This window comes from Suncus etruscus, chromosome 10 (genome assembly GCF_024139225.1).
Source record: "Suncus etruscus isolate mSunEtr1 chromosome 10, mSunEtr1.pri.cur, whole genome shotgun sequence".
Classification (NCBI taxonomy): domain Eukaryota; kingdom Metazoa; phylum Chordata; class Mammalia; order Eulipotyphla; family Soricidae; genus Suncus; species Suncus etruscus.
This window is the reverse complement of record NC_064857.1, coordinates 16,526,785-16,549,115: the sequence shown is the minus strand read 5'-3', so window position 1 is coordinate 16,549,115 and position 22,331 is coordinate 16,526,785. Positions and strand designations below refer to the sequence as shown.

At 40.6% G+C, this 22,331-nt stretch overlaps 1 protein-coding gene across 1 annotated transcript in view; it reads right to left on the bottom strand.

Moving 5' to 3' along the window:
* Window positions 1-22,331, bottom strand: part of ZNF704 (zinc finger protein 704) — a 212,764-nt gene that overhangs the window by 28,510 nt on the left and 161,923 nt on the right. Inside the window, exons 3-4 of the mRNA XM_049782017.1 lie at window positions 16,660-16,763; window positions 11,656-11,888 (exon numbers count right to left, since the gene is read on the bottom strand). Coding sequence (XP_049637974.1) covers window positions 11,656-11,888; window positions 16,660-16,763 — 337 coding nt within the window. The remainder of the gene's footprint in view (window positions 1-11,655; window positions 11,889-16,659; window positions 16,764-22,331) is intronic.

Sequence of the window (22,331 nt, the reverse complement as noted above, 5' to 3'; positions counted from 1 at the left end):
CTGCTATACTATTGCTCTATCCATAACCACTATATTTTCCAAGTGGTGTTATGCATAGATGCCATTTCATGATACCTGTTAAATCACTATATGATGGGAAAATATTTATGATTTCTGTGGGGAATAAAATTACAGGTGGCACTGATATGGTTTGATGCTCCAGATCATAATTGTGGGATATTATGTTAAGTGGGTAATGATGAGAAGGATAAACCCCCAATACAAATTCATAGACTAACTGAGTTCTGTTCACCCCTTTGAGGCTCTGTAGCTTCCAGTTAAAGAACCCTGCATAAAAACAGGGTGGGAAATTTCTTTCCTGCCAACCTCCACTGATATCTTTAACATCATTTTTTCAGGCCCTATAAAACAGATAGACTGACATGGCTGAAGTCTGCAGATGAGAGACAGAAGACACAGCAGAAGGAGCCAGCTGTCCTGATGGGCTGTGTGAGCCCATCGGTCCACTGTATCCCAGTGGCTCTGAACAAGCTCACACAGCTCAGCCCTTTCCACCTTTTTGCAGCTGGTATATCTCCGGAAGCTTAGGATGTTTCCGACACAGTGGGAAGTGATGAGCTCTATGAACTGCAGCTACAAAAAAAAAAAAAAAAAAAAAAAAAAAAAGGAGCCAAAGTGGAGAGAGGATGTGAAGAAAGTGGAGAAGCAAAAACACAATTAAAGATTTTAAAGTTCAGACTCCTGATGGGTCTGTGTTTATTTGGAAAGGGCAGTTTGTAGGGTTGGAGACAGTGCATTGGGTAAGGCACTTGCCTACATGCACATAGTTGACCTGGGTTTGATCCCTAGCAACACATCATATATGGTCTCCTGAGTCCCACCAGGGGTGATTGATTCCTGAGTCTAGAGCCAGAAGTAAGCCCTGACTATTGCCAGGTATGATATAAAAAAGACAGTTCACACATTCCAGACTTCTGATTTCCTAAAGTCACTGTTCTAAATAGAATGTAAGATGAGTAAAAGGGGTCGCTAAAATCTTGATTTGAGCCCCCAAGATTCACAGTAAGGAAGTCTTAGTGTTATTCTTTTTAAATCTAAATAATAGAACTTAACAATCTTAAAAAGTAAAAAATACCTCATGCTAGGAATCCTTTCTGCCCATTTATCAAAAGGAGGAAAATATGTTCTAAAAATAGCTTCCACTTAAGGTAATTAATGATGCAAACCCAAATTATAGGTACGCTATAACCCAAATATCTGTCTGGAAATGCAGCCACGTTAGATGAAATCATGTTTTGAGACAATTCAAATCTTTCTGCTGAGAGCGTTCTTTCTTTCTTGAAAACAAAAATACTTCTTTTGCAAAGAAAATTCTAGGCGTTGGGAATAGGAGGCTGGGAAAGAAAACTGGCTCTTCTCCAGGAACTGACATTCTTGGGTAGAGACTGAGATACTAATAAATAGTGATTGTCTGTGAAGGGATAAGGTCACTGGAAAATGGGGAGAGGGAAAAAGAGGGAGGAGGTGAACTGAGATAGGAAGAGGGAAAGAAAGGGAGGGATAAGGTCCAGGGAAGGGAAGGAACGGTATGAACCAAGACTGAGCCACTATATTGAACAACTCGGAACATTTCTCAGGTGGTCGGTGACATTGACAGAAAAAGGTTTGTTAGAATAATGGGGGTTGGGGGCTGGAACGATAGCACAGCGGTAGGGTGTTTGCCTTACATGCTGCTGACCCAGAACAGATCTAGGTTCGCTCCCCAGCATCGCATATGGTCTCCCAAGCCAGGAGCAATTTCTGAGCTCAGGAGTTACCCTTGAGAATCACCGTGTGTGACCCAGAAACCAAAACCAAACCAAAACAAAACAAAACAAAAAAAAAAAAGTGGGATTGATGTTAGATCCCCATGGTGAGAAAAGTGAGATTTAAAAATGGGAGAGAGTAAGAGCAAATTTGTCAGGAGATGTTGTGGATTCTTGAGCAGTCAAGGGAATGAATACAAATGCATGATACTAGAATTAATCTCCCTCATCCTATCCCTTCCCTTTTATTGTTGCGATAAACAGGGTCACATGCATTTTTTTTTTTTTAGTGCTGGGATCCAATCCTGGCCTCATGCAAGCATACACTGAGTCACATCCCCAGTCCCCTTTTTAAATTTCCGTGCTATTCAAAGAATGGACATTTTACTAGTGGGGCTTATTCATAATTAGATTGCTGTGCTTGCTAAGGGCTGTCAGTGATTGTGCCAGAGATTTTATGAGTTGATGAGGCAGCAACACTGGGAGAGATCTTGGCATGTGAGATGTTGCCAGGATTCTCCTCCCATACCTAACATAGCATAGCAAGAAGTGCTTTTTGTTGAGTTTTGAGAAACTTGTGTTAAAGGGTTCACACCAATAAATCATTTTACAGGCACCAGGGTTTACTCCTAGCAGTGCTTGGGGGACTGTGCGTATCCTCTGGCTCTAAAAATGAATTATTTAAAAACGAAGCAGACACTGTGACACTTGACATATTAGAAATCAAGTCACTACCAGAATTATTTCAACTTTAATGAAATCCAGTGACATCTCAACATACGCAAAGGATGTTTTTGCATCAAATTGAGGGGCTCCTCAAATGGTAGTTATGTACTTTTTATAAGTCCCCTAAACTACATCCAGTGGCAACAAATCCTTGATCGACACACAGACTATTCACTGTTATATTAATGGAAAGCAAGGGAGAAGGAGAACAGGGAAAATAGTTAAACGAACAACACCCAGGTTGGCAAACGGGTTCAAAAGCATCCAAGGAAGCCAAACCAAGCAAAGCTGCTGGCTGGGCTCTAACAGCCAAGTCAGAATATCCCCATCTGTGTTTCTATCCTGGCTAGTCCTGTAAGTTTGAAAGATGTTCATAGAGATGCAATGTTCAAGGTAGTTTGGAGGTCCTGGTGGTTGGGAATTGCAATGGGATCCTCCATTTTGGTTTTTTTGAATACTGATAATAATTCCAGGAAGAGAAGGAGCTCCAGTAGTTACAGGCTGATTTGTGAAATACCACACATGACCAATGTGAGATTTATAGCATCTCCTAGTTAAGCTTTTTAGGATCCCTCAGTTTTGGTTCTGTGGGTTCTGCTGATGGCTAGAGAAAGTTTCTTAGAGCGTCTTCACTTTTTGATTTTTGTTTTTGTGCCTATCCTGGGTTGTATTGAGGGTCACTTCTGGGTTTGCACCCAAGAATCACTCTATGTGGGCTCCGGGGACCATGCAGGATGCTGGGAATGAATCCCAGGTTGACTTGTGAAAAGCAAGTGTCCTACCCACTGTACTACCTTTTTTGCCTCAGAGTCTTCCCTTTTATTTTGTTTGTTTTGGGGTCACACCAGACAGCTCTCAGGGGTTACTCCTAGATCTGGGCTCAGAAATCGCTCCTGGCAGGCTCTGGGGACCATCTGGGATGCTGAGAATTGAATCCGGGTCTGTCCCAGGTGGGCAATGTGCAAGGCAAACACCCTACTTGTGTTTGCTTTCCTATCATTCTGGATCCTGAGATCCTTCACTTTTGTAGGTGCTTCTATCTAGGTTGTCTCTGACATTGTCTATGGGTTTGAGCTACAGATTAATTTCTTAGGCCAAGGCGCCCTCATCTGGGCTTTCTCTTCCCACGGAAAGCTCGAATCTTATCTGAATTGTCTGACACAAGAATAACACTGAGAGTTTTTTGTTTGTTTGTTCGTTTTCTGACGAAATCTGGGCTGTCTGTCACCTAGGAGTGACAAGATGAGTACTGAAGGTTGCCTTTACTTCCAAGACTGGAAAAATGGTTAAAATTTGATGCATTATATGACATTATCTAAAACGTTAAATGGTTACAATTTGAAGCATTATATAACATTATATAAAATCTTATTTTAGAAGGTATATGAACATTGCTGACCAGTTCACCATATAGCAGTGCATTATTGTTGCTTACTACCAATTTCTTTTCTGACACAACCGAAAAGATACTCAGGTATGATGACTGTAAGTATGTCTGTTGGGGTTGGGAATAAACACTCACATATCTACATTTTTTCAGATTCCAGAGGTCTGGAAGAAATAGAGAGGGCCCAATTATTATGTACAGCTGAAGTTACTACTTTGTATAAATTCTTAATCTGCCTCCTGGGAATTTATACCATCTGGCAGGATCATGAGGTTCAGCCAGACCCTGAGCAGATTCCAGAAGACTGATAAATAAATGAATATGTTTAGAAAAAAAATCACTATTTAGATGCTGCAAGGGTTTCAGTTTTTTCCTTAATTTTTTGTTTTGTTTTGTTATTTTTGCTGTTTTTTGGACCACATTTGGCAGTGCTTGGGGGCTTACTTCTGGCTCTGCACTGAGGAATCACTCAAGATAAAGTTTGGTGGGGGGATCAAATTGTGGTGTTGAAACTGAAACCAAGTAGGTTACATGCAAGGAAAGCACCTTATTCTCTGGTCTATATCTCCAGTCTGTCTTTTCTTCATGTGAGAAGCTGGAACTTTCTTTATTTGCAAAACAAGAGGACTCAACAAGAGAAATTGCTTCACCTTTGCATACTGTGATAATGCAAAATGATGGATGACTTCAAATATATATATATAAATATGAATTGAATATTTTCCATCAGCTATGTTGTTTTTTTACAGCTGCAGAGTTGCTAAAATAAAGAATAATCAAAACATTTATTTGGTTATGGAGTAATACAGATTATATTCTTTTGTGACTGGTCTCTTTACTCTTTACAAAGTCTGTGAGATGCACCTCTGTTCCATTCTCCCATTTTACTGTGGCATAAGATTCAATTGTGGGAATATGCCATAATCTGTTTCCCCACTTATGTGCTGATGGACATTGGACTGTTTCCAGTTTAGGTGATAATGAATAAAAATGCAAAGAGCATTCATTTACAAAAATTTTTTGGTATTCCTTTATCCTCATCTCTTAGGTAAGTAAATACAAAATGACAAATAAAGTCTGGGTTATATGTTAAATACATGTCTAGCTATAAGAAATTGCCAAACTCTTTTGCAAAGTGCTGATGCCACTTTTTTTTTTTTCGTTTTTGGGCCACACCCGGTGGTGCTCAGGGGGTTACTCCTGGCTGTCTACTCAGAAATAGCTCCTGGCAGGCACGGGGGACCATATGGGACACCGGGATTCGAACCAACCACCTTAGGTCCTGGATCGGCTGCTTGCAAGGCAAACACCGCTGTGCTATCTCTCCAGGCCCGCCATTTTACATTTTTAACAGCAATGAAGGAGAGTTCCTATTGCCCACAGTTGGTAATTTGCACAAAACGTCTGCATCAGATGATTTCACTCCCTCGAGGTTCTACAATAGGCTAATTTAATCTAAAGGAACAGAAGTCAAAACCCTGGTTGTTGTTAGGGAGGAGAGTGGTTTAATTAAGCAGCCACTTATGCAAACTTCGATTACCATGGTGGTTACTCAAGTGGAAAAAAGCCAAAAGCTACTAACCCACTTAAGATGGGCTCACTTAATTGTGTGGAAATGACATAGAAAGTTGACTTAAAAAGATTTCTAAAAAAAAAACAAACAGGGCCCGGAGAGATAGCACAGTGGTGTTTGCCTTGCAAGCAGCTGATCTAGGACCTAAGGTGGTTGGTTCGAATCCCGGTGTCCCATATTGTCCCCCGTGCCTGCCAGGAGCTATTTCTGAGCAGACAGCCAGGAGTAACCCCTGAGCACCGCCGGGTGTGGCCCAAAAACCAGGAAAAAACAAAACAAAACAAAACAAAAAAAAGAATGAAAAAAACAAAAAGCACTCTAGAATTCCTAAGAACTGTATAGAGTAGAAGACTCAATGGATTTTAAAAGTACAACCCATCTTGGGAGACATCTGTGCAGCCAACTAGACTTGATGAAGCAGTCAGTCTTCTAATTTGGATCAGTTGAGCTTCAGGTATGTGAGTTCTGAAGTTTTACAAGCTCCAACGTCCCAAGTTCTAGAAACTATTCGACAAAAATTTCTAAAATTCCGTCAATTAACTTACTGAAACTCACTCTTTTTTAATCAATTAATTAATTTATTTATTTTGATGGAGGGATGTTGGTCACACTAGGCAGTTCTTAGGATTTACTCCTTGCTCTATGCCCAGGGATCACTCCTGGCAGGGATAAGGAGAACATATATGAAACAGAGACTCAAATATGGGTTGGCTTGGTACAAGGCAAATGCCCAACCTGCTGTACTATTGCTGAAGCTCCAAACCTCAGCCCTTTTGATCTGTTTCTCCATGAGGCCTGGAGACTGCCCTGGTCTGTCGGGTGATGCTGTGTCATCTCTGTGAAATACATACAGCGTGACCCAGAGCTGCTTTTCTTAGCATCTCCCTCCTGGCGGCTCTCACAGATGGGGTCTATTTCTGGAGCAGCAGTTCCCCTTGCAGAAGGCGCTCTCTGCTCCAAATTAGAGGGCTAGGGATGAAGTCAGAGCACACTGGCAACATGCTTATTCTTGAAGGCTTTCTGGGTTTATTTTCTTCTCCAGGAGTCATTCACAGCTTAAAGTGATTCATTACTTTTCAGCTCAGAAAGATTGAGAACGCAGAGTGGCGCCATGATTAATTCATTGTTTACTACTGTACAACCAAGGCACCTTATGTTAAACTCAGCATGCTTTTTGGTCTTGTTCTTTCTTTTTTGAATGTCTCTCCCTAGTCCATGGGTAAAACCGCAAAAGAACTGAAAATGGCGAAGGTTGAAATGTAGTGATTGCTCTCTGAGTTACTTCTGCTCTGAAGTTTGAATCACAGTCAGATTTTATTTTGGGGGACTTCAGTTTCTGCTGCTATTATTGCGGCTTCCTCCCCTACATCATAAGCTGACTTTTCTTATTAACCCTAAATAAGTTCAAGGCCCGGAATCATGCTGAGTTCTAAGGCATTGATAGGGGTCCACATGGGATCAGAAGGAGGTCTAAAGGTAAACCCTTCTCTTCCACCAGATTTCTCAATTTTTTTTAAATTCAGTCAATCTGACAGATAGGTAAAGGAAATATGATACTACAAGTATAATATAGTAAGGGTTAAGTCGCTGACACAATCACATAAGTCTTTCAGTTGGGAATATTAATTTCAGAGTCTGAAATGTTTAACCCTGCTTAGAAGAAACACGTTCTGAATCTAAACAAGAAATATCACTAGAAAGCAGCGCATTCATAATTAGTTATTAGCCTTTCTTGATTTTTTAACTCCTGGGATGAATGGTTAACTCCTGCCTCTCCACAGACTTTTTTTTTTTCCCTCTTGAAGTTCGGCTGTATTTAATGTCACTGCCTCCCCTTGTGGTCAAATTAGGAATTGCACCTCTCTTAGTATGATTCCTGGCTTACACTACCCTTGAGTTTTCTCTGATCATGGAAGCTCTGTTAGCTTGTTGAAAATCCCAGATTTAAAAAATTCTGCTAGAAGTGGGCTTGATGCAGTTGGTCATTTGATTTCGAGACACGGAAGAAAGACTTTAATTTATCTTCTTGCAACCTATACAACATTGCCTCAATGTCTGTCCTTCCTTCCTTCCTTCCTTCCTTCCTTCCTTCCTTCCTTCCTTCCTTCCTTCCTTCCTTCCTTCCTTCCTTCCTTCCTTCCTTCTTTTCTTTCTTTCTTTCTTTCTTTCTTTCTTCTTTCTTTCTTTCTTTCTTTCTTTCTTTCTTTCTTTCTTTCTTTCTTTCTTTCTTTCTTTCTTTCTTTCTTTCTTTCTTTCTTTCTTTCTTTCTTCTTTCTCTTTCCCTCCCTCCCTCCCCTCCTCCCCTCCTTCCTTCCTTCCTTCCTCCTTCCTTCCTTCCTTCTTCCTTCCTTCCTTCCTTCCTTCCTTCCTTCCTTCCTTCCTTCCTTCCTTCCTTCCTTCCTTCGTTTTTTTTTTCTTTTTATTTTGGCTTTTGGGTCACATCCAGTGATGCTCAGGGGTTACTTCTGGCTCTGCTCTCAGACACTGCTCCTGGCTTGGGGGACCATATGGGACACCGGAGATCGAACCAAGATCCATCCTGGATCCACCGAGTGAAAAGCAAATGCTCTACCACTGTGCTATCACTCCAGCCCCAATGACCTTATTTAGTTATGTTTAATGTTTATGATTGTCTGAAGAAAGGTGTTTTATTCTTGGTTTTTTTTTTTTTTTTTGGATTTTTGGGTCACACCCGGCGGTGCTCAGAGGTTACTCCTGGCTGTCTGCTCAGAAATAGCTCCTGGCAGGCACGGGGAACCATATGGGACACCGGGATTCGAACCAACCACCTTTGGTCCTGGATCGGCTGCTTGCAAGGCAAACGCCGCTGTGCTATCTCTCCGGGCCCAGGTGTTTTATTCTTTTTAAATATTTTTATTTGTGTTTTGGGTCCACACCTGGTGATGCTAAGGGCTTCTTCCTGGCTTTGCACTCAGAAACCACTCCTAGTGAACTCTGGGGTACTATATGGGGTGCTATGTATCAAACCTTAGTCAGCTGTTTGCAAGACACATACATCTGTCTGGCCCCTAAGAAATGTGTTTTAAAGTTGTTTAAAAAGAAGTGGATGGTACCAGGAGCAAACAGTCTCATGAACATTGAATGGAAATAAGAAATGATTAGACCTAAATACAAAGCCCAAAGTCAACAACAAAAGAATCAAGATACCCAATCTAAACAAGGTATACACAGAGGGGACCTGTTACACTAGCAGTCCAGGGGACAAAGAGGGGAGGTCTGGGATGCATGCTGGGAACAGGGGCAGGGGGAGGTCAACACTGGTAGTGAGAATGTCCCTAATTAACTCTCACTATATACCTTAAATATAACTGTGAAAGACTTGTAATTCATATTGGTCACAATAAAATAACTTAAAATTAAAAAATTCATTCATTAAAATTATTTTCCTATTATACAGATGGAGTCACAAAAAAGGATACGCAGAGTTTTTGTTCATCCATTTACTCATTCACTCATTCATTCATTCATTAATTCATCCTATCCAGCATCCTGTAGAATGGGTCTCTGCCAAGGTTTTCATGCTAAACAAATGGCACTCTCTAATGAAACTTCTTTTTTTCTCTGTGCCTTGAACGTTTCCTGAATTAGTTGAAGTCTATTAACCTTACATATAGTTCTGAAAGACACAATCTAGCTTGGTGATGCTGGAGTGTGAGGGTTTTATTGCTGTGGTTATTGTTGTTGTTGTTGTTTTTAGCACACAGCTACATTAGAGATTGTTAGGCTAAGGTAGGCTTTCAGAAAGCAGTTCACCTTTAAAGTACAGGGTGGTTCTCTGTGATGGGTGCAATTGCCATTCTCCATAAAAACCAGGCTTATGCTCAGGTAAATCCGGAGAGAAATCGAAGATTTCACATCTATGCAGCTGTCTTGGCTTTACATTCTCACTGATCTCTCTCCTTGACCAGTCAGAAGGATTGTGTTTCTAGAGACTACAGAATGTGGGGGGGCATCTTTAGTGAAACTCTCTCCAGGAACTGGTGTCTGAAACAGCCATGTTTTCAGGTCATTGCCTCTGGAATGGACAGTACATAACTTGAATGTGCTGTACTGTGGGTGGAGACAGTGCTAAGCAATCTTCATTTGTTGCTTAGGTGAATAGATGGGAGGCAAGGGAGGACTCCTAGGGCACAATGTTGGAAGTCCATGCCATTTCTTAGTTTTCTTCTCTGAAAAGAAGAGATTGTATTGTACTTCTCATGATTTGGCTTTGGATTTTTTTCTCGGTGAGAAATCATTAATAATGCAAGTACCAACAGCAAAGAAAAAGACCCCCCTCGTCTATGTTACTTACTTAATTGGTGATTGAGAAAAATCATGTTGAAATGCTTCCCATTTTTACTTAGCATAGTATTGCTTTAATCTATGAGAGGAAAATGCCTCTGAAATAAAATGGTCACTAAACATGATTTAAACATAAATGAAAAGAATATGTTTAGGTCCAGGCAGATCTAGGTTTGGATGATGGATCTGGGGTTCTCTCACCCTACGACAAGCACAGAGAGTTCAATGTGTGGTTCTCCTAATCTTGTTTTCTTAAATCAAGGTGGGGAAAAAATACTATATACAGGAATATAGTGTGAAGAAAAACAAAGTGTAATAATAAAATAGTTAACTCTATACATTCATGAATGAATTAAAATTTCTTTTCACTTTTAACAGCAGAAAAATATTTTGGGGGTAAATAAATATACATGAAAATGGACATATTAATATTGACATTGTGGTTTTATAAAAACAAGATACAAAACGTTTTTTGGGGGGAATTTATACCTGAGGGTGTTCAAGATTTACTCAGAGCTGTGCACTCAGGGATCATTTCTGGTGGGGGCTTCAGGGACCATATTTGATGCCAGGAATCAAATCTGAGTTGGCAGTGTGTGAGGTAAGAACCCTACACTGTGTACTATCTTACTACAAAACTACAAAACAACAAAACATTTTTTCCAACAACTCTTCAGGATTTAGTGAAGCAAAGAAGAGACTGATATTAATTTACAGATGAAAAAGCACTACAAAGAGTCTGAAAGTTCCTTAACCGTTTTTCAGTAGTGATAAGTGATGGTTATTTCCCTCTGCCATCAAGGCAGTCATTAAATCCCGAAGAGGGGCTGTGTACTGTGTGTGCTTTGCAGAGATCTCAGAGGTTCACGAGCCATTGGCTTTTGCCTTTTCTCATGATCCATCCATTACTTATGTGGACGACCTCAAAGCATACTGGTGGAGAACTGGGCTGTCTTTGATTACCCAGAAACGGTGTGCTTAGGAATGCAAGCTTGGGCCAGAGAGATAGCACAGTGGTAGGGCCTTTGCCTTGCATGCGGTTGACCTGGGATAGACCCAGGTTTGATTTCCAGCATCCCATATGGTCCCCTGTGCCTGCCAGGAGGGATGTCTGAGCGCAGAGCCAGAAGTAATTCCTGAGCATGGCCATATGTGACCCAAACCCCCCCAAAACCAAAAAATAAAAATAAAAGGAATGCAAGCTTAATGGAATACTATGCAGCCGTCAGGAGAAATGAAGTCGTGAAATTTTCCTATACATGGACGTACATGGAATCTATTATGCTGAGTGAAATAAATCAGAGGGAGAGAGATAGACGCAGAATAGTCTCACTCATTTATGGAAATTAAGAAAAATAAAAGACATTATTGTAATAACACCCAGAGACAAGAGAGAAGAGGGCTGGAAGGATTGGCTCGCGATATGAAACTCACCACGAAGAGTGGCGAATGCAGTTAGAGAGAAATAACCACACTAACAACTATCATGACAATGTTAATGAGTAAGAGAAGTAGAATGCCTGTCTCAAATACAGGCAGGGGGTGGGGGAGGAGAGAGATGGGGGCATTGGTGGTGGGAATGTTGCACTGGTGAAGGTGAAGGGGGTGTTCTTTCTTATGACTGAAACCCAACTACAAACATATTTGTAATCAGGGTGCTTAAAGATCTTATTAAATAATAATAAAAAAGAAACCCAACTACAAACATGCCTACAATCATGGTGCTTAAAGATATACTAATAATAAATAAAAATATAATAATGATAAAAAAGAAATGCAAGCTTGATAAACTGGAAAGGAGACTGGCAGCAGGTCCATGCCAACTGCAAACTAGCAAAGTTTGTGGCCTACCAACCCATGCCAATTGCAGTGAGAAAAGGAGTGGCCGACCAACCCACCTTTCTCTTCCTGGGAATGGGCTCATCAAAGAGGAGGTTGCTGGCCTCCGCCTCGTCGATGCCATCGTCAGGGGGCGCGGGGCTGCGAAAGGGTTTGAAGCTGTCCGCAGACAGGGGTGGCGATGGTGTGGATGGGTTGGACTGGTCGCTGGGGGCACTCCAGCTCCAGTAGCCACTGCTGCTGGTGCTGGAAGGGACGCCTGCTCCCTCTTTCCAGGATCCGCTGAGGCCCTCTGTGTAAGACACATACACACAGCATCATGAGCAACTGGGATGGAGCTGAGGGGGAAGCTGGACCCCAGTTCTCTCACCCTGCAAGCTCCTACAGCCCACCCAATCATGTGCCCCATTATTATGGATGTATAATGTTTTTGTATTATTATACTATTATACATTTATAAGTATGTATAATCTATACATTTTTTATTTTCTCTATTTATACCTCAAAAAAGAGTCACATTATAGTTGATAAACATTTGATTATTTGAACCACACGAGGACAGGTTCTTTAAACAATTTTGAAACACTAACCCCCCCCCCCCACCCTCTTCACTCTGCAGCTCTAGTTCCTTAGGAATATCATGGGGGTTGTAAATGACAGAAAGGGGGGATCTCTTACTCAATTTGGCGTGCTGCAATATTTTAGAGGAAAATAAATGTCAGTGTGTTGTTTTCCAAGCTGGACATGAAACTAAACTGACCCTCTTTCATGTTGACTTTCAACTCCTCTTTTTATCATTGGAACTTTTAGTTTTTAAAAGAAATTAAAGAAATTTTGGGGAGGGGTTTGGTTCTGGAGTTACTCCGAGTTCCATGCTCAGGAAGCACTTCTGGCGGGGCTCGAGAGAACTATATATGGTTCTGGAAATTGAAATTGGGTCAGGCAGACATCACAAGGCAAGCACCTTCCCCTTTATATTATCTCTCTGTCTCACATTTTAACTTTTAAAAGGTTGTTTTTTCCACAAAACTGCGATCCTTGGAGCATATTTATAGACAAAGTTAGTCTAGGATCTAAAAGCCTTAAATAATAATTTCTGGATAGCTTCCTAAAGCAATTTACCATGCTGCTTATTTTAGCAAATAATGGTGCTTAACATTTGGTGAGTGTTTTATAGCCTCAGAAAACCCATTCAGACAATCTTATGAATTCTCAAAAACAAGTGGCTCTTAGGACTACGACATCCACTTTGTAGATAAGAATACTGGACTTGCCACCCGATCAGTGTACAATCCTGGGGACCAAAGCTGAAAGTCTGGTCTACCAGTTGACCTTCAGTTTTCTGACAGTTTCCTGAACTTCTGTCTTTGTTTCCCACAAAGCTGAGATCAGAGATGAGTTTATTGGCGATAATTAGGAATAAGATTGGAGCTGCAATTTACCTTCCCATCTGAGGGCAGAAACATGATGAAATGTTTGCTAATGTTACAGTTCGAACGCCCAGTGAGAATGTCTTCCAGGGGATTCTTTTAATCTATGAAGATCTGCTTTCCTATTCAAGATGCCCAAATCATAATTAGCATGTTCACAAATTCTAATTTTTGGATGGAATAATTTCTACTCCATATTTATGTGCATGTTGAATATGTTAGAACTGTATTCTAACTACAAGAGGAAAAAAAATCCCCAAATACCTCATTAAAAACATGTTGCTAGCATTCATATAATTAGTAATGAAGTGAAGACAAACATTAGAACGGCATTCTGAAAAAATTTCTTGCCTACCTTCTGCTAATTGTAGACTTCTAGCATTTTCTTCAACTGTGTCAACTGAAAAGTTCAGTGCAAGAAGTGAAGTTCTGAGTTGAAAGAGCAGCACTAACTTACCCATCTCATTAAAGCAAGGCTCTAAGAGAATCAAATGGTCATTTATGCAAGCTCACGCCTTGCTAGCATCAACAAAACCAAATTAGCATCTCACTCTCTGCAGTCTACACAGAGACCGATGCACTCACCAGCCCCGAGTAGCCTATTAGAAATAAGAAAGCTTCATTAACTAGAGCAGGCCTTCAAGAGGTGCCTACTCAAAGGCCTTAGGTAATGTTACCTGGTGTGACAAACTCACTTGGCAGACCCAGGAGGCTTATAAATAGACTGTAGCATGTACTTGTAAAATAAAATAAATGCACAGCGCTAGATGTGTAATCATGTTAAATGTGAGGAACTGAATTTGTCTTGAGAGCCAACTATTATTACAGTGACTCCATTACTCTGTGCCAATGCCCAAAGTTAATTTTCTATTTCTGAATGACATTTACTGTTGAACACTCACCAGCAGGACAATGTGAAAATTTTCAGAAAAAAAAATTCTCAACCGATTCATAATATTATTATAGAATATTATCTCCTTATCTCAAATAAGGATTTGCCAAAAAATACAGATTGGCACTGTTGGAGACTCACATCCTGACAAAATGGTCCTTGTCAGAAACAGAAAACAATCATAACAGTTTCCCAAAATCTACTTAATACATAATATCTAAGGAAAAAATCTTTATAGCTCAAAACAGTGTATTCATTATTAAAAATTGTATTACTCATTTAAAATTTTGCTTTCTGTTATGCACTAAGTCTGAGATACCAGACAAATGAGAATTAATAGCTGGATAGTTATATTTAAAATAATGATGACTACTAAAAACTCTCTTACACTATTTTGTGAAAACTATGCTAACGAAAGCTTTCTCTTTCAAAAGGGCAAAAGGTGTGACCCTCTAATGCAAAGGGACATTAAAAATATTCTCAATAATCAAAAAGAATCTTAATGTAAAATGATAATGATATTAAAGCTTACTTTCTCTCCTTGGTGAATTCTTTAAGTTTCTGCAATTCTTTTTTCTTAAAATAGCATTTGGGGGAGGATTTAGTTGGGTTTGGTGTAATCCTTCCTTAACAGCATTTCCAAACTGAGGATTAGGATACTAGCTTGCCAAGGGGCCCTTCAAATCAATAGAAATGGTAAAGCTCAAGTCAAGAACATCTTGTCTTTTCTAAATAGAAATGTGGCATTAACCTTGTGGTGAATCATGATGGAAGGATCAGATTATTCATTGGACTGACTTGGGTTTCCAGCATCTTGAGCAATTTTCCTATGTACAATTTCAATGCATTTTAGACGTCAACAAATTAATGGAAATACCTTATGCCTCCGACCACATTTTCTGTGACTCACAGCTCAATCTCAAAATTGACTAGGCTGGCTTTTGAGAGAAAGTTTTTCCCTGTCTGCTAAGTTCCAATCACTGAACATTTCAATGAAGTACCCCGAGGGCTTCCTACCTTGTGAATACTTTTGCTAAACCACCAACCAGCTTGTGATGCAGAATTCAGTCTTTCTTATAACTGACTTTCTGAAACATCAATTGTCTCTTCCTGAAACAGGCTTTGCTTTTCAAACACATCCTCCTCTCACTCCTGAGGTGCTTACTAGCTAGATTCTTTCCTCTCTTATAGAGGAAAGAATTATGGAGAGCCTCACCACTTCCTACCTTAGTCATATTTACTAACTCTAACACTACCAATAACATTTTTTTTACTGTCCACTTCTACATAGCTTTCAGAAGGACAAGGAACCTGATTCATTGTCCTGAGAGAGTTGTCTATTCAGAAAGAGCTTGTCTTTTCTCATAGTTTCAAAATAGTACCTTCCAATTTTTATCCCCAGCTCAAAGTTCTTTTCCAGACGTCTAAAATCTATACTAGATACTGCCCCTTAAATGATACTGTCTAGGGGCTGGAGAGATAGTACAGAGGGTAGGAGTTTGCCTTGCTGATTCAGATACTATCTCTAGCACCCCTATATGGTCCTTTACGTCCTGCCAAGAGTAACTTCCTAAGCACAGAGCCAAGGGTAAGCCCTGAGCACTGCTTGGGTGTGGCCCTAACCCCCCCCCCCCAATAAAATAGTCCTAACTATTAGACATAGGTATTATTTTCCTTGAAACTTATTTCAGGGCCCAGAGAGATAGCACAGTGGTGTTTGCCTTGCAAGCAGCCGATCCAGGACCAAAGGTGGTTGGTTTAAATCCCGGTGTCCCATACGGTCCCCCGTGCCTGCCAGGAGCTATTTCTAAGCAGACAGCCAGGAGTAACCCCTGAGAACCTTTGGGTGTGGCCCAAAAACCAAAAAAAAAAAAAAACTTGTTTCAAATTGAATCTATTACCTATTTCAAGCATCTCATCCTTTGCCCCAAGCTTTCAGCAATATCTATTGAGCCTTTGTTTTCTGTCTTAAAGTCTCCTTGCTGAATCATGTCAAATGCCTGGGAGTTATTCTTACTCTTTTCTATATCTTTTTTGTCCACCATCCAGTCCTATTGATTCTACTTCTTCAAGTCCCTCAATTTTGCCATGCTCATCTCAACTATGACCAACAAGGTTAAGTGCACCCACATGCTTTTAATTTCTTTTATACTTGTGCCTCTAAACCCAGTTATAATTTCTGAGTGTCTCATCCCCTTGGACTCTTTAGTAGATTTTCTTTACCTTCTAAGTGATTGTTTTTACCTAAGAATAGGGATTCTGCTTTAAATTATATATTCAAACCATATCATGTGGCACTTGAAAACTATGCTCTAAATGAGTGGGCAAAACAGTATCTGATTAAGGAATTTGGGATAATACATTTTCAAAATAGTTTCATCTTAAGAGTTTTTTGATCCAGCTCCCTTTCCATAAATAAAATTATATAGAAAATAAGTTCATTATAAATTTCTATTTTCCTGGGACAAAAGGGAGCTTTACAAAGATTTGTTCTCGAAAGCTGGTGGACCTCAAGAGATGTGAGTTGAATGGATGCTTGTATCAATGAAATTGGTGTGGGGGGGAGTCACTGAGGGAAGCTGATAGATTGGAGGCTTACATTTCTTTCACACTTACCTTTATTTACTGCTCCATGGGGAGGGCTAATTGCTTCTTTATTTAATAGGCATGAGACACCTTAAAGAGAGACTACACTCCTGGATACTAGGGGCTCTTCCCTGGGTCCTACACCCCAGGCTTACCATTTGTGCGCACTGGAGGGCTTCGAACTAATGGGCTGGTGGACAAACTGGTTAGTACCATCGCTGCTGTCACCTTGTCCATGTCCAGTTCCTCTGAAGATTTCCTGTAAAACAGGGAGGAAGATTGTTAATGGAACTGATCTTAGCTATTGTGTGGCACACTATGGAATAGCTGTTATAAGACACAACTATTCCTTTGACTTATCTACATGAAAACCAAAGTTTTGTTAATAGTATTGCAGAGATGAGATAGCTGAGATGAAGTGACTCAAAGTCACATGGATTGAGAAGAGAAGAATTTATTTATTAGACAATAGTCTAACAAGTGTTAATTGAGAGTGCAGTAATGAGTGAGGCTTGTAGGAGAGAAATGCAACCAACTAAAAGGATCAGCAGGATTTCTGATAGTGACAAGTTATTTTCAGGTCTTCAGTTCTGAGAAAGAGAATGCATTCAACAGGAGGCCATTGTGTAAAGGCTGGGTGAGGGAACAACCAGGGGATATCTGAAGAATGGCCCAATGTTGAGAAGGGGAGAGAGTGCAGAGCTACCCATATGCTCCTATGTTTATGGGAGACATTTAATATTATTATGAGTGGAATGCTAAGTGAGTGGAAGGTTCTAAGTAGTCCTAGCATCACAATTTGATTAACATTTAAAAATGCCACTGGAACTGGAGACATAGATTGGTGGACTGGAATATATGTCTTGTGTGCAGAAGGTTGAAGTTTAATTCCTGGTACCAAAAGGTCCTATGTATACTGTTTCAAATGAACCCTCAGTACAGACCTGGGAGAAGACCCTGAGTACAGTAGGTGTGGCACAAAATTTAAAAACTGATCAAGGTGGGAGATGGGGCTTAGAGGTATAACATATGTGAGACTTGCATATGTGAGATTCTGGGTTCAATTCCTCCCATTGGAAAAACATCACTAAAAATATTTTACGGCTTCTTCTGAGGAAACTGAGGACCTAAAGAGAACCCTGTCCTGTGCTCCTCTGTCTTTCCTGAATCCTTCAAGCTCTCCTCAGAGCCCTGGGAAGCAAACCCCCAAAAAACTGCATTCTGAAACTACCCAGCAAGCGAGTGAGTGAGTAAGAAATGGCTGACTGTGGAGACTGCTGTTGAAGTGCTGATTGCTTCACCTGTGGAGTCTCCGCCCTGCTGTGCTTCTTCCCAGGAAACTGAGGACCTAAAGAGAACCTTGTCCTATGCTTCTCTGTCTTTTCTGAATCCTTGAAGCTCTCCTCAGAGCCCTGGGAAGCAAACCCCCAAAAAACTGCATTCAGAAGCTACCCAGCGAGCAAGTGAGTGAATAAGAAATGGCTGATTGTACAAGCCCAGAAAGGGGAAGCCGCTGAATTCTGCTGGAACTCAGATGTCAGCACCCCTATCTGCCTGTCTTCTGTGCTGTGCACCATTTTCGGCCTGATTTCATCCTGTGTGTGGCTCATCTACAGCCGGCTCACCTTCCCTGGAGGTGAACTTACACACCCAGAAAGGGGAAGCTTCTGAACTCTGCTGGAACTCAAATGCCAGCACCCCTATCTGCCTGTCTTCTGTGCTGTGCTCCATTTTCAGCCTGATTTCATCCTGTGTGTGGCTCATCTACAGCCGGCTCACCTTCCCTGGAGCCTTCCCTGGAGGTGAACTTACACACCCAGAAAGGGGAAGCCTCTGAACTCTGCTGGAACTCAAATGCCAGCACCCCTATCTGCCTGTCTTCTGTGCTGTGCTCCATTTTCAACCTGATTTCATTCTGTGTGTGGCTCATCTGCTGACGGCTTACCTTCCCTGGAGCCTTCCCTGGAGGTGAGTTTACAATCCTAGAAAGGAGAAGCTGGGGCCGGGCGGTGGCGCTAGAGGTAAGGTGCCTACCTTGCCTGCGCTAGCCTAGGACGGACTGCGGTTCGATCCCCCGGCATCCCATATGGCCCCCCAAGCCAGGAGAGACTTCTGAGCACATAGCCAGGAGTAATCCCTTAGCATCACCAGGTGTGGCCCAAAAACCAAAAAAAAAAAAAAAAAAGAAAGGAGAAGCCGCTGAACTCTGCTGGAACTCAGATGCCAGCACCTCTATCTGCCTGTCTTCTGTACTGTGCTCCATCTTTGGCCTGATTTCATCCTGTGTGTGGCCCATCTGCTAATGGCTTGCCTTCCCTGGAGCCTTCCCTGGAGGTGAGTTTACAAGCCCAGAAAGGGTGGAGCCAGAAGAGCACAGCCGCTCCACTTCACTTCCTGGCCATGCACATCATTTAGCCAATGAATACAACCACAACACATAGAAAAACCCACAATACAAGTGTGATAATGGGGAAACAATGCAGGCCAACGCCAGACATAGAGAATGACTATGGCAACTCTGCTGAATTGGATGTGACCAACCAACTAGTCAGTCTCTCAGATAAGGAGTTTAGAGTAGCAATATGGAAGATGTTCAAAGAACTCAAAAAGTATAGAAGAGAACACTAATAAGAATCAAGAGAATATAAAGATAGAAATCAGAAAACTCCAAACTGAAATTTCAGGTCAAATAACAGGTCTGAAAAACTCAGTAGATGAATTGAAGAAAAACATGGTTGAGCTTTTCTATGGGTTAACAGCAGCTGAGAATAGAATTAGTACACTGGAAGATGAGATGAATAACAATTTCATACAGCAGAAGAAATTGGAAAAAAGCCTTAAAGCAAACAATCAAACAATGGAAAAATTACTCAAAGAATGAGAACAGATGAAAATAGAAGTCTATGATAAGCTCAACAGAAACAACTTAAGAATCATTGGAGTCCCAGAGACCCAGGAAGAAAATCTCCAGGAAGAATCAATGGTCAAGAACATCATTAAAGAGAAACTACCAGAGCTAATGAATACACGCATTCAAAACCTGCATGCCCGAAGAGTACCAACTAAAAGAGACCCCAGAAAAAACACCCCAAGACACATCCTAGTCACAATGACAAATCCCACAGATAGAGACAGAATTCTGAAAGCAGCAAGATCGAAAAGAGAAATTATATTCAAGGGAACATCCTTGAGATTTACTACAGACCTGTCACTGGAAACACTCAAGGCCAGAAGGCAGTGGTGGGACATAGTGACAAAACTCAATGAAATAAATGCTTCGCCTAGAATACTGCACCCAGCAAAACTCACTTTCAGGTTTGAAGAAAGAATCATGGTTTCACATACAAACAATAGCTCAGAAACTTTAGAGACTCAAAACTATTCTTAAAAGAAAAACTGAATGGCCTATTTTAAGACAAGACTGACAAACAGACACACCAAACTTTGATATAAAGATGGCACTAACTCCCAGGACAATTCTTTCTTTCAATGTCAATGGACTAAATGCACCAGTTAAGAGACACAGAGTGGCTAAATGGATCAAAAAACTCAATCCAACCTTCTGCTGCCTACAAGAAACGCACCTGAATAGTCAGAACAAACACAGACTCAAAATAAAAGGCTAGAGGAAAATTGTCCAAGCAAAAAACACCCATAAAAAAGCTGGAGTGGCCATACTAATATCAGATGATACAAACTTTATACTCAGGAAGGTTGTAAGGGACAAAGATGGACATTTTGTATTAATCAAGGGATACGTAGAGCAGGAAGAAATCACTCACCTAAACATATATGCACCAAATGAGGGGACAGCAAAATATTTAATAAAATTGTTGACAAATCTGAAAAACAATATCAATAACAACACAATAATTGTGGGGGACCTCAACATGGCATTGTCAACACTTGACAGGTCAACCAGACTGAAACCCAACAAGAATTTACTAGACCTGAAAAGAGAAATAGAAGAAAGAGGCCTAGTAGATATATACAGGACACTCCACCCCCAGAAGCCCGGATACACATTCTTCTCTAATGTACATGGGACATTCTCCAGGATAGACTACATGCTGGCACATAAACCATACCTCCATGTAAATCATATCTATCAAGAAGATAGAAATTTGCAGGCTACCTTTGTTGAACACAAGGCCCTGAAATTATATGTGAACCATAAAGGGACACAGAAGAAAAACTTTAATACCTGGAAGTTAAACAGTTTAATACTGAATAACCAGTGGGTCCAAGATGAAATCAAAGAGAAAATCGAAACCTTTCTAGAAACAAATGACAATGGAGACACAAACTATCAGAACCTATGGGACACAGCAAAAGCGGTACTGAGAGGAAAATTTATAGCTTTGCAAGCACACATGAGGAAAGAAGAAGGTGCATACCTGAATAGCTTAATGACGCAGCTCATAGAATTAGAAAGTAATCAACAAAAGGACCCAAAAATAGGGAGACAGAAGGAAATAACAAAGCTGAGAGCAGAAATCAATGAGGTGGAAACCCGAAAAACAATCCAAAAAATCAACGAAAGCAGAAGTTGGTTCTTTGAAAAAATAAACAAGATTGATAGACCACTGGCAAAATTAACAAAGAAAGAGAGAGAGAAACTTGATAACTCGTATTAGGAATAAAAAAGGAGAGATCACTACTGATATGGTAGAGATCCAAAGGGTAATCAGAAACTACTTTGAGGGCCTGGAGAGATAGCACAGCGGCGTTTGCCTTGCAAGCAGCTGATCCAGGACCAAAGGTGGTTGGTTCGAATCCCGGTGTCCCATATGGTCCCCCGTGCCTGCCAGGAGCTATTTCTGAGCAGACAGCCAGGAGTAACCCCTGAGCACCGCAGGGTGTGGCCCAAAAAACCAAAAAAAAAAAAAAAAAGAAACTACTTTGATAAACTCTATGCCACTAAAAATGAAAACCTGGAAGAAATGAATACATTTTTGGACTCTTATAATCTTCCATGGTTGAATGAAGAGGATGTAGTATATCTAAACACACCCATCACTATTGAGGAAATTAAGACAGTAATCAAATGTCTGCCCAAAAACAAAAGTCCAGGCCCAGATGGATTTACTAATTAATTCTTTCAAACCTTTCAAGAGGAACTTCTACCAATCCTGGTAAGACACTTTCATGAAATTGAAAAAACAGGAACACTTTCAAATAGCTTTTATGAAGCCAACATCACCTTGATACCTAAACCAGACAGAGATGCTACCAAAAAAGAAAATTACAGACCAATATCGCTGATGAATGCAGATGCAAAGATCCTCAACAAAATCCTGGCAAACAGGATTCAATGCCTCATTAAGAAAATCATCCACTACGATCAAGTAGGTTTCATCCCAGGAATGCAAGGCTGGTTTAACATCTGTAAATCTATCAACATAATACACAACATCAACAACAAGAAAAATAGAAAGCACATGATCATATCAATAGATACAGAGAAAGCATTTGATAAGGTCCAACACCCATTCTTGATCAAAACTCTCAGCAAGATGGGAATGGAAGGAACCTTTCTCAATACAGTTAAGGCCATCTACTAAGAGCCAGAGGCAAATATTGTCCTCAATGGAGAAAAACTGAAAGCCTTTCTCTAAATTCTGGCACAAGACAAGGCTGTCCTTTCTCACCAATCCTATTCAACATAGCAATGGAAGTACTTGCTATAGCGATTAAGCAAGAAAAAGATATCAAGGGAATCCAGATAGGAAAGGAAGAAGTCAAGCTCTCACTGTTTGCAGATGACATGATACTCTACTTAGAAAACCCTAAAGACTCTACCAAAAAGCTTCTTGAAACAATAGAC